Raw genomic sequence first — 12,989 nt, forward strand, 5'->3', positions numbered from 1 at the left:
CTACCCCTCCCCCATTTTCCTTAAATCAAGACTAAACGGCGGTGCGTTGCCGGGTTATATCCTGGCATAATTCACGTGGCAACCGCAATGGGGTTAATGGGACTGGTGCAGGCAAGGCTAAATCACCGGGCCGTGACGTTCAGCAGTGTCCGCCCCTGACAAACCAGGAAGGATGACGCCATTTCTTTAAATAACCGCTGCCATCAACCACCAGGGCCCTCCAGGCAGGCTCTCCGTGTCCGCAGAAGAGGGGTTGGAGGAGAGGGTGGCCCGCTGCCCTTTATTAATTATTAAATGATAACTCCTCACTGCTGCATGATGGATAACACTCAGTCTGGACAAGAGAGCGGAGAGGCACATACCCCTCCTCCGTCTCCTCTCTACCCTCTCACTGTTACACGCCCCTCTCACTGTTACACGCCCCTCTCACTGTTACACGCCCCTCTCACTGTTACACGCCCCTCTCACTGTTACACGCCCCTCTCACTGTTACACGCCCCTCACACACACACACACACACACACACACACACACACACACACACACACACACACACACACACACACACACACACACACACACACACACACACACACACACACACACACACACACACACACACACACACACATACACACACACACCGAGAGCACAGTGGGGAACATGCCACTAGTGCTATGCGTTACACATGTACTGCTGCAGGTGACGGGGATTATTCATTCAGATAGCTAGCGGAGGAGGGCATGCAGGCCATAAGTCAACAAGCTTTGGTTTCCATGAGGAGTGAAGGAGTGAGGATCCTAGCTCTTGCCTTGGGTGGGTTAATAGGTGGTGGGTGAGTAAGGAGCGCTCGGTTACGGGATCAAGGTGAAATATGATTTCAAATGGCAGCCTCCCAGCTGAAGGGTTAATGGTTTGATTTATCCCACTGTAAACCTGGAGCTGCATCTCAAATGGCACCCTATTCCCTATATAGTGCACTAACCAGAGCCCTAATGGGCCTTAGTCAAAAGTAGGGCATTGGTAAAAAGTATATTAGTGCACTATATAGTAAATAGGGTGCCATTTTGGACGCAGCACAGGGTGACTATTGAAGTGAACCGCTATCTCTCTGCATTCTCTAGCTGAAGCCTCCACAGTCAGTAAGAATGGCATTGATACTGTAAGTCTACCTCCAGATCTCTCTTATCTACTCCCATACTTACCATGGACAAGCTCTGTCAAAGACCAGGAGATGAATGAACATCTGTCAGAGCTTTCTGCAGTTGATTTGTTTTCCTGGCTAACCAAGTCCTTCAAAAGTCCTCCTTCCTGTCTATCCAAAAGCCCAGGTATCACTGCAGTATTAGGGGGAATACCAGGGGCTGGAGAGGGGCTCTTGTCTCTCCAAAAGCCCAGGTATCACTGCAGTATTAGGAGGAATACCAGGGGCTGGAGAGGGGCTCTTGTCTCTCCAAAAGCTTATCCAGAGCTGACGACTAAAGAGTACTAGTGTAACCTCTTAGAGAAAATGGTTTCAAAAGGGGTTCTTCCGCTGTCCCCATAGGATAACCTTTTTGGGTTCCATGTAGAACCCTCTGCGGAAAGGGGTTCTTCAAAGGGTTCTCCTATGGGGACAACCAAAGAACCATTATACAGCACCTTTTTTCTAAGAGTGTACCCTCAGTAGAGACATGGAAGAAGTGTCGTCTACGTGGCCCTTCCTGCCATTACAAATGATGCAGATGTGAAAACCTAGTTGAGTGAGTGATTCAGTTCTATCCCTACAGCGTGTAATGGCCCCAGAGGTGCAGGGATCACTCTGATGCCATGGCTGTGGTGGTGAACTGTGGATTAGAGAGGAGCGGACAGGGAGTGAGGGGATGTCCCTAGTGTTGTAATCTAGAGGTCCAGGAGTACAGCTGTACCCCCTCGGTGTGGTGTAACATGGCAGGGGTCTGACCTGAGGTGCATGTGGGTGAGGCGCTCCATCTCCTGCTCCATGTGGTCCTGCAGCTCTCCTGGACGCAGCAGCACCTGGCAGATAGGACAGATGGGCGTCTGGCTGTCATACAGAGACACCTTCTTCTTACCTGGAGGGAGGGAGGGAGAGAGAGAGAGAGAGAGCGAGAGAGAGAGAGAGCGAGAGAGAGAGAGAGCGAGAGAGAGAGAAAGAGAGAGAGATGGGGAAAGACAGACATAGAGAGGAGGAAGGAAAGATGGAGAGAAAGAGAGACATCAAGGGAAGCTAGGATGAGATCTGTCCACAGGGCCGTGTCCCTCAGGCATGCGGGAGAGAGGGATGGATGGGGCAGCAGGATTAAGTGCCTCAGATTTCACTTTCTTGGACTGAGAATCGCTGGGCCCTAACGCATGTCTCCAGTTACCTCATTAACACTAACAGAGTGAGCGACTGATTGAACCCAGCCACACTCCATGGATCACATTCTGGCTCTACGTCATTTCAACCATATTACAGCAAAGGCATACTGTACTCATGCACACATGTTTAAAACCCAGAGAAGTCTAATAAGGGCTTGAAGGACATACAGTAGACTATATGATGTAATGAGCCAGTTCATTGTCTTTGTGTGACAGTGTGTGTGTGTGTGTGTGTGTGTGTGTGTGTGTGTGTGTGTGTGTGTGTGTGTGTGTGTGTGTGTGTGTGTGTGTGTGTGTGTGTGTGTGTGTGTGTGTGTGTGTGTGTGTGTGTGTGTGTGTAAACAGGAGTGTATTATGAGTTCCGAGTGTGTGTGTGTCTAATCTAGGTATAGAGGAGACGTCTGGGCTAAAAGCGTCAATGCTTGTTCCTAGTAAAAATATCTCCTCAGTCTCCTCGGTCTCTGGATGAAGTGGACTTCCTCCTCGCTCTCTGCTGCTGTCTTTCTGATTCCCAAATGGTACCCTATTCCTTATATAGTGCAATACCCTGGACCCAGGACCCTGGTCAGAAGTAGTCCACTATATAAGAAATAGGGTGCCATTTGGGACACACATTCTGTCTTTGCTGTTTTGGATCCCGTGTCGGCCAATCAGACGGGTCTATTCTTAGACCAGGAACAATGGGCCTACCCTGACACAGGATATCCTGTTGGGGCGAGGTGTCAGGGCGACAACAGTGTAGGTATAGGCAGGCAGGAGGGTGGGTGGCGGGCGACATACACTGTCCCCTGTCCCCCCTGCCCTGTCCCCCCTGCCCTGTCCCCTGTCCCCCCTGCTCTGTCTGTCTGCCCTGAAATCAGGAACACACAGCCAGTGGGACACTCTTATCCTTATCTGCCCCCATGACGCCAAGTCTGAACGAAGTGACATCAGGGTTTTACTGAGTGCAAGACAGCTAAACGGTTTTGGGTTTTGAGGTAACAGCATTGTGCCAAAATAAAATAGGTGCTACAGTCAGACAAATAACATTCCTAAGGTACAACACAAACACATACACACAAACAGGCAGGTTTTCTTGGTCCTGCCTGTTTGTGTGCTTGACTCTGAGGACCCTTCCTGATAATGGCTCCAAAAGCTGTCCTCAACAAGCGTCTCGTCCATTGTGTACAAATGCAGTTGGACAGGGCTATTACCTGGAAGGTAACCTAGGAACAGGGCAGCAGAACTGGGCTATAACGTCTATAGTCTGCTCTGTGCTCAGTATAAATCCTTAAGCCCAGAATGTCTGTGTCCTTGACACTGCCCAGAGGGCAGTGTTGTATTTGTCTAGTGACGTGATGTGCTGCTACCCTGTTTGAGCTGGTGATGGATCAGTCTCACCTCTCTCCAACACAACACACACATAAACACAGAGCAGAGCAGCATACTGCAGCCAGGGGCCCTCCAGGGGCCCATATCCCTGCCCAGATATTGGCCTGTCACAACTATTTCCTGCAAGAGTACAGACTCATCAGTAAGGAGCTAGCAGGGACAATGTTAGCATGCATCCCTACTGTTGAACACACACGCACACACACACACACACTCTGTGTCTCTCAGCCTAACCCCCTTCCTCCCCGCCTGTCTCCCAGTCAAGCGTGCCGGCGCATACTCAACTCCTATTCCCCAGCACTACTACTTAACAGCCCCACACTCTGGACACTTTAAGTGACTTTGAAAAATAGGTAATCGATTACAATTCTGCGTGTCTGTGTTTCTCTCAGCTCCCTCCCTCTCCCGCCCGCTGCATCCCTGCACATGTATTTCTCATTTTCTGCCACTACCTTTTCATTTCCCCTCGCTGTGCTCGTCCTCCATCTAGTTCTTTCCATTCTTTCTCTCCCTTTTTTCTCTTTCTTTCTTCTCTTCCTCTGTTTCTATCCATTCCCCTCTTCCTTTGTCTCTATTTTTCTCTCTTTTTCTCCTTTCATCTCCTGCAGTCTTTGTACCTGTCTCTCTCCTCTTTGCCACATGTCTCCGCTACCTCTCACTTCTCTCCACTAAGCAGTGGTCAGCTTTATTGCCCTGACAAGATAATTTGAGTCATGCCAAAGCAATCACGGTCCACAACAGTAAACAAAGAAATATCCAATCCCATTCTGTTGCTGATAAAGTGCTTTCAATTCTGTAGGCAATTGCATCGAGAAAACACAGACGTCACTGGACTTTATTGTCCATGGTTGATTTAGAGTTTTTTGGGAGATGGGCTTCATATACTGTTTTAAATGTGCATTTTGTAAATAATCTCACTTTTTTGTTTGACTGTAGGCTCTCAGTTCTGTGACAATTGTGCAAGTGACAATGCTACAATGTTACATCAATGGTCATTTTGTCAGACAGTGTAGGTTTTTAATGTCTGGATTTTTTTAAACAGAAAGTTAAATATGCTGCAAATACCAATAGAGTTGTGTGTGTACCAGAGGAGAACAGCCGTTATTCTGGTGCTGTTTGTGTGGGAAGAGGTAGACAGACTACGTGGTGATCTAGACTCCCTGTCTGTCTGAGGACAATGGAAGTGTGTGTGGTTGTGTGGCCCATTGCCTCTCGACTCAGACCCGTTAATTCATCCCTACACAATCAATGGGTTTAGTAATGGAGTCCTGATCACTGCAGCGAGGACCTGTCGGCCCCTTAACCACCTCCGTGTCACCTGTCACACCCCAACATACTCACACCCCAACATACTCACACACACACACACACACACACACACACACACACACACACACACACACACACACACACACACACACACACACACACACACACACACACACACACACACACACACACACACACACACACACACACAAACACCACCTAACCTGAGATACGTAACCTTAGCTCAGAGAGGAGAGAGCTGTTTGATCTCTGCAGCCGTAGTGTGGTGTGGGTAGACAGTGACAGAGACAGGGCTCCCTGAGGGCATGTAGGCAGCAGGCAGCAGGGCTGTGACACTGGACATGACAGACTGCAGGGCCCAAGCCTCACAGCACTAACTACCATTTTAACACGCTGGGAAAAGTCTGAATTTGTCAATTGTATAAGTTCTGCACATTTCGGGATGTTCAAAATAACTGAATTAATTATATTGCCAGATTTGTAGTGCATTTTACAAGTAAGAAAACATGTATGAAAGATTTTAGGTCCCATTAGCTTAAAGCTTATTTGTTTAGTGATAATTACAACAGATGTATGACTGAACTATGTTAGTTCTTTCATCCCACAGAGTCTACATACAGCATGATGGGGAAGATGCTCCAGGATTTAGGGCACAAGAGGTTGTTGGAACCTTAATTGGGGAGGACGGGCTCGTGGTAGTGGCTGGAGCGGAATAGGTGAAAAGGTATCAAATACATCAAACACATAGTTTCCATGGTTTCTCTCTGTCTCTCTCTCTCTGTCTGTCTCTCTCTCCCTCTATGTCTGTGTGGGTGGGTGTTAAAGCGAGCATTTCAAAAAGATAGTTGGATGTATTGTCTGTTGCTTGGTTAATGTTTGTCTATTTTTGACACATTGTTTGAACTTGCAAAAGACATTTGCTGTGAGTTCCAAATGTTTGTGAAATTTCCAAATAACATATTTCTCTGTCCAATCTCAGCCCCTGACAACAGACCATCTCTTATCCCCCTGTGGTAATCTTTCAATCTCACCTATGATGTCACATGTTCAAAGTTTTCCTGATCTGTCACGGGCATCATCAATAAGGGCCCAGTGCCCACTGTGTGTGTTGGGGGCCTAATGTGTTTCCTATAGACAGGCCCATTATGTGTGGCTGTGTGTGTGGCTGCAGCCCCCCAGCCTAGTGTCCACGTCCTCCCCAGAGAGGTTTGACTAAAGGCAGACAGCCTGTGATTAATCATGGGCCACGAGGAACAGTGAAACAGAGAGGGAGCAATCCCAGATAGACAGAGACAGAGGCAGAGGCAGGTGGACCTAGTGGTCCCTCCCTCTCTAAACAGCCACATCTGGGTACTGAATCTGCTCCCCCCTTTCTGTCTATTGGTCTCTCTCTTGTTCTCCTCTGATGCTGTACTGTGGATGCCTCATTGACCCTTTCCCCTCTGCTTTCTCTCCCTTTCTCTCTCTCGCTTTATCCCCATCGCTCTACCCCTTGTCCTCTTGTCAGTTCCTAGTTCTCTCTCTATCCCTTTCTCTCAGCCTCTCTCATTCTCAACCCCCCTCTTTCTCTCTCTGTCTCTCTCTTTCCCTCAGGGCAGTGAGTGATGGGAATTGGTCGACAGAGAGATAAATCCTGGGGAAGGAGGGGGTTTTGCACGCGGCACTTGTCAGCGCGTTAAAGATGATTAATGCGGGATGCCCCCCTCCGCCGGACCCCTTAGCTTTGAGAGGGGGGGTGACTCCTCCGTTTAATCTGTGGGAGCGAAGGGGACGCTGAGGCAGGCAGGGAGAGAGGGAATGAGGGAGGAAGAGGGTAAGGAGGGAGGAGGGGGGCAATAACAAGGAAATAGGCCTGACAGAACTTTTTAGTACTGAGATTCCTCACCAAAATGCCACACGACCAGGGGAAGGAAGGAAGAGGATGCTGCCTCCGCTCGCTGTGGCCTGACGGTTCTGATTGAGTGCTGGTCTGATCTCTTCTAATGCACCAAGATGGATCATCTCATCTTCTCCTCCCATCCCACCCTGCCTCACTGCCTGGCCCCCAATCTCTCCTTTTAATCTCTGCCACCGTTTACCTTTATCAGGCCACTCCACTTAACCAGCCCGAGTCCTCTCCACTCGTCTCCAAGACACGACTAATGCCACACAGTGTCTGCATTCCAAATGGCACCATATTCCCTATGTAGAAAATGGGGAATAGGGTGCCATTTGGGACACACTCAGGCACAATCACCTGACTCCCTCCTCCACCACAACATGCCAGCCAGGCAAACTGTAATTATCTAAAGTATTCCCATCACTTAACCCCTTTCCTTAAAATCAATGATAAGAGGTGTTATGAGAAATTGAGACAGCCGATTAGACGACAGATGGCGAAATGAGAGCATGAGAGCAAGACTGCAGCCTGATGGAGAGAGGGAGAGAGAGAGAGAGAGAGAGAGAGAGAGAGAGAGAGAGAGAGAGAGAGAGAGAGAGAGAGAGAGAGAGAGAGAGAGAGAGAGAGAGAGAGAGAGAGAGAGAGAGAGAGAGATGGATGGATGGAGATAGAGAGAGAGAGATGATAGAGAAAGAGAGAAAGACATAGAGAGCGAGAGAGAGAGAGAGATGGGTAATGAAAGAGAGAGAGAGAGATGGATGGATGGATGGATATAGAGAGAGAGAGATGATAGAGAAAGAGAGAAAGACAGAGAGCGAGAGAGAGAGAGATGGATAATGAAAGAGAGAGAGAGAGAGAGAGAGAGAGATGGATGGATGGATGGAGATAGAGAGAGAGAGATGATAGAGAAAGAGAGAAAGACAGAGAGCGAGAGAGAGAGAGATGGATAATGAAAGAGAGAGAGAGAGAGAGAGAGAGAGAGAGAGATGGATGGATGGAGATAGAGAGAGAGAGAGATGATAGAGAAAGAGAGAAAGACAGAGAGCGAGAGAGAGAGAGAGAGATGGATAATGAAAGAGAGAGAGAGAGAGAGAGAGATGGATAGAGAAAGAGAGAGCATGAGAGAAGAGGAAGAGATTGAGAATGGGGGTGTTGCGTCCTGTTGTGTCATGCTCCACTGCCTGCCGGTCTTATCAGAGCTGCCAAACGGCTGCACAGTCCCTATCATGCTGCATGGCTATGGCTATTGGTGGATGTGAGGGGGGTGAATTTAGCTGAGTGGGCCGGATGAGGCTGGGTTGGTACGTGGCGATGTATAACAGCTCTGGAGCTCACCCCGACACTTCTTACATGTTGTTTTACAACCCACCCTTCAAAGAAGAGAAGCAGACTATGCTGAATGAAGGCTGCAGCTAGCTGCTACAATTTACAGAGGGCCACTGGCACAACTCTGGGAGCACAGGCCTGTGAGTTGTCTGTCTACTAACTCGTTTGCCCTTTCACAGCGTTTCACAACGGAACTCAAATAGCATGGGCCTCTTTCATTTAACGGTTTCCAAATGCATAAAGAACCTATACACCTTACGTATCTGTAAAATATAAAAACATATGTAGCTACAGTAGATACTGTCTCACTGGCTTTTGTGGAAAAATATACTTTAAATTGTTTTTAAAATTGTAGGGTTAGTTAAACAATAATATTAGCAATAGTGTGCGCTATATCAATTTTTGGTTAAAATAGCTTTTATGGAGAGGATTTTAGTAATTGTTATGAGTGTGTAACCATGGTGTGTGTGTGCATGTGTGCGCGCGCGCGCGAGCTTGTGTGTGTACACAGGCAGCCCTGCTGTGGTCAGTTCTCCTCCTACAGAGCCCCATGCAGTCTGCTGTTTGCTCAGCACTGCTAGCTCCCTAATGTGTAATGTACTGGCCAGAGAACAAAGACATTTTACTAACAGGCTCTCGGGGAGGACTGGAGCGCCTTTTGAAATCCAAATGTGTTAACATTGTAGCGGTGCTCTAAGTGGAGACTGGCAGGCAGGCGGGGGCAGGCGGGGGCTCTCGTTGTGTAGTGTTGTGTAGTGCGCTCACCTGGGAGTCTATGACCCTGCACAGCTGCCGCCAGTAAAGCTGCCTCCGCAACGGAACACACTGCTGACTTCACAGGCGCCTGCCTACCTGCCTGCTGCCTACCCACACTGCACCACATCTTTACTACTAGGTCCTTTAACTCAGCTTTTACGCAGCCTGGGAGTGTGTGTGTGTGTGTGTGTGTGTGTGTGTGTGTGTGTGTGTGTGTGTGTGTGTGTGTGTGTGTGTGTGTGTGTGTGTGTGTGTGTGTGTGTGTGTGTGTGTGTGTGTGTGTGTGTGTGTGTCAACATGCTCTAAATGATTATGCAGGTAATATATACAGTACATTTAATTATAATCTGTTAGGTCAGATTTAAACAGAGAGGGGACCAAATAGATGACTTCCAAAGGTTCTCTAAATGTTTGACTGAAATCACAAAGACAATAGTACATCACGTTGAGAACAAAGGAACAATTTCTCACGGTCACCGTGTATGTTTTTATAGCCCACCACCAAGTATCTCACAAGACCTAATAGAACAATGAAAATCTCTGACATAATACCTTTTTTTCATTCATTTATTTCCTCCCTCCATCCCTCTCTCCATTCCTCTTTCCATTCTGCCAGCCGAGCAGCACTTACACAGGATCAATTAGCATCAATTATGTGCTGACTTCATTTAACTGTATAGCGCTAGGATCTGTCACTTTCACTTCCAGATTAATGGAGGCCCCTGAACTTGTCTTTGGCAGAAGGAGATGATCATTCGTCTTTTAAAGAGAAACCTGAGAAGCAGGATCTTTAGGCCTATATTATCTTGAGTGGAGTTGTATTTTCTGCATAGGTCTATAGGTCTATGCGTTCGAAATAGCACCCTATACCTTATATAGTGCCCTACTCATGGCATCCTATACCTTATTACAGTGCCCTACTCATGGCATCCTAAACCTTATATAGTGCCCTACTCATGGCATCCTAAACCTTATATAGTGCCCTACTCATGGCACCCTATACCTTATATAGTGCCCTACTCATGGCACCCTATACCTTATATAGTGCCCTACTCATGGCATCCTAAACCTTATATAGTGCCCTACTCATGGCATCCTAAACCTTATATAGTGCCCTACTCATGGCACCCTATACCTTATATAGTGCCCTACTCATGGCATCCTATACCTTATATGTGAGCCTGTACAGCATGTGTATGAGAATGCATTGAATTGGCTCGTACGACAATCAGCTAATGAATAACATGTAAAATGCACACCAAGGCACAATAAGACTAGAGAATGAACGGCAAGGTGTGACTTTATGAGTTTGCTGAGGGGAGCCGAGGGGAGCCGGCACACACAAACAGTTTGGTAAATGGAATTACAAAGTGTCTACATATGGAGCCTGTCTGGGTGCCCTTGAAGAAGTCTGTTCTCCTTGTCCACCTAGTTGCATTTTCCTCTTGTTTTTCATGCCAGGGAGCCGTAAATGAGTTTCCCGACATGCATCAAGTGTTTACGCCAGGCACCCTCCTATCCCTCCAATTGCCTCACCCCCTAAAACCGCCAACATCAGTAAACAATGAAATCTCTCAGCTGAAACTCAATGTGTAACCGCATTACCCTGCCTGATAAAATCTTCAAACAATGTGCGATAAGGGGAATTTGATTTGATTCGAAGGGCCCTTTTTTTCTTTCCTTTAGACATTCCCCCTTCTTTCCTCTCCTCCTTGCCTAGCCTGAGGCTGTAACACCGCCACTCATCCACATCTCATCCCCCGCTCATCCCCCTCTCATCCCCCGCTCATCCCCCTCTCATTCCTCTCTCATCCCCCGCTCATCCCCTCTCATCCCCCTCTCATTCCTCTCTCATCCCCCGCTCATCCCCCTCTCATTCCTCTCTCATCCCCCTCTCATCCCCCGCTCATCCCCTCTCATCCCCCTCTCATTCCTCTCTCATCCCCCTCTCATCCCCCGCTCATCCCCTGCTCATCCCCCTCTCATTCCTCTCTCATCCCCCTCTCATCCCCCGCTCATCCCCTCTCATCCCCCTCTCATCCCCCGCTCATCCCCCTCTCATTCCTCTCTCATCCCCCGCTCATCCCCCTCTCATCCCCCGCTCATTCCTCTCTCATCCCCCTCTCATCCCCCTCTACAAAATGACACTGCCTCGCATGCACAATAAAATAAATCCACCAATCCTGTCACCCTTCATTTTGGGTTCCCCACTAAACCTAAATCAACGCAAGGTGATTCCCCTGAAGTCATCTTCATGATGGAAAATATGGGCTTTAAAGTCAAAACGAGGCCAATTAAGGCAATGGGGCCGGTAGGGGAGTGTGTGTGCACCGGTGTGTGTACGTGTGTGTGTGCCCGTGTGTGTGGTGATTTGGTTTATTCTAACTGGTGATTTAAGCAGGCTGGACAGTTACTGGGCTGATTGCAGTGAGGGGGTGGGAGGGGCTGGGAGACGGATGGGAGACGGAGTTTGGCTGTTCATTCAGAGGACATTTGATGAAATGGAACGGGGTCATCTTCAGTTTGGCACCCCGCGCCTGCCGGTATGATGAGCGAGGCGGGGAGGCGAGGAGGAAGAGGAGGAGAGGAGGAGATCTCTAGCCAGCACACAGGGGGCTGCTCGTCTGCTCGGGCTCTGACAGTGATGCATTGTGTTTTTAAATACCAGTGTTCCACGCCCTGCTCAAAACTGATCACACTGCTCATTCCAACCCAGCCCCGTTGTCACCTTAAAAAAAGCAAAGGCAATCTCCTCTCCGTGAGCAGAATGAAGAGGCAAAAGAGGAAAGCGTCTGTTGTGCGGCCTGTTTTAGTCAAGTGGGATGTGTTCAGGAAAAGTGATTTTATACATCTGTCAAAATGTGATTCAAATGCTAACAGTGTGCGCTTACACTTACAGTATGTGAGATTGAAAATACTTGTTACAAGCTGTACAAAGATCAAAACAATGTCATCATGTAGGCTGATTTCTAGTCAACAAATCACAACAATGTAATAAATCATTAGCTAAGTGATTTACTGACGTTTTAACACCTCTTTTGAAGCAGTGGAGGGACGATGTGTGTTTTGCGTGCGTTTGTGTGTATGTGTGTGTGTGTGTGCTAGTGGGGGCCTATGGGGTTGACGGGGGCAGTGTATGGGGGGTAAGAGGGGAGAGTGGCTGGTGGTGGCGGTGGCAGGGCGCTCACGTTAGTGACAGCTGTTTATTCAATCAATCACCTTGTCGACGGTATAGCAGTGTGCTGGGGACTGGGAGATTGAGTTTTGCCTCACAAGGGAGAATGGAGCAAATTAATAGACCATTACCCAGGCGCTGACCCAGGAAATGAGGGTGATACTGCTGGGTTAGATCTGCCAGCCTGCCTGCTTCTCCACTCAGCCCCCCCCCCCCCCCCCCCAAGCCCCCCACGGCCCCCGGCTGCTGTTGGGGGGAGGGAGAGAAGGAGGAAGGGAGGGAAGGAGGGCGGGAGGGAAGGAGGGCGGGAGGGAGCTTTAGAAGGGAATTGAACACAGAGACAGTGGCCGCCACCACTGCACATCCACAGCACCCCCTCACCTCCTTCAGTTCTCCCCAGGGGAAAGGGGCCATTACTGCTGGTAGGGAAGAGAGAAGGCCTGGGTAGTAGTGGATGGAAGAGGGATGGAGGAGGAGCTGGTAGAGTAGAATGTATTTGCAAGCCTTGGCTAGCCCTGTTTGGCTTGCTGAGCAGGCAGGATGTGAGGTCTGGGTCCTGGTCTGGGTCCTGGCCTGGGTCCTGGCCTGGGTCGCCTCCCTCTGGAGATGCTGGGGATGGGGGGTGAGCACTGAGCAGGTGTGGGGTAAGAGGGTATGAGGTGGGCAAACCTCATTCAGACCATTTCTCACCGGCTCGCTATTTCTCACCAGCTCAGATAGGGGCCGTGATGAGTGAGTCAAAAGCCAACTTCTCTACGCCCTACTCCCCCCTATTCAATTGTACCTCTTCAGCTATACAGAGGTGAGGTGTGTCTCTAGCCTCTATCAGGG

The 12,989-nt window shown here is 48.8% G+C and overlaps 1 protein-coding gene across 8 annotated transcripts in view; it reads right to left on the reverse strand.

Moving 5' to 3' along the window:
• LOC139559721 (E3 ubiquitin-protein ligase RNF220-like) overlaps window positions 1-12,989 on the reverse strand; it is a 193,491-nt gene that overhangs the window by 52,313 nt on the left and 128,189 nt on the right. For all 8 annotated transcript variants that reach the window (XM_071375967.1, XM_071375966.1, XM_071375970.1 and 5 more), the window contains exon 3: window positions 1,943-2,072. In XM_071375967.1, the coding sequence (XP_071232068.1) occupies window positions 1,943-2,072 (130 nt within the window). The remainder of the gene's footprint in view (window positions 1-1,942; window positions 2,073-12,989) is intronic.

Source organism: Salvelinus alpinus, chromosome 30 (assembly GCF_045679555.1).
Source record: "Salvelinus alpinus chromosome 30, SLU_Salpinus.1, whole genome shotgun sequence".
In the NCBI taxonomy this organism is placed as follows: Eukaryota; Metazoa; Chordata; class Actinopteri; order Salmoniformes; family Salmonidae; genus Salvelinus; species Salvelinus alpinus.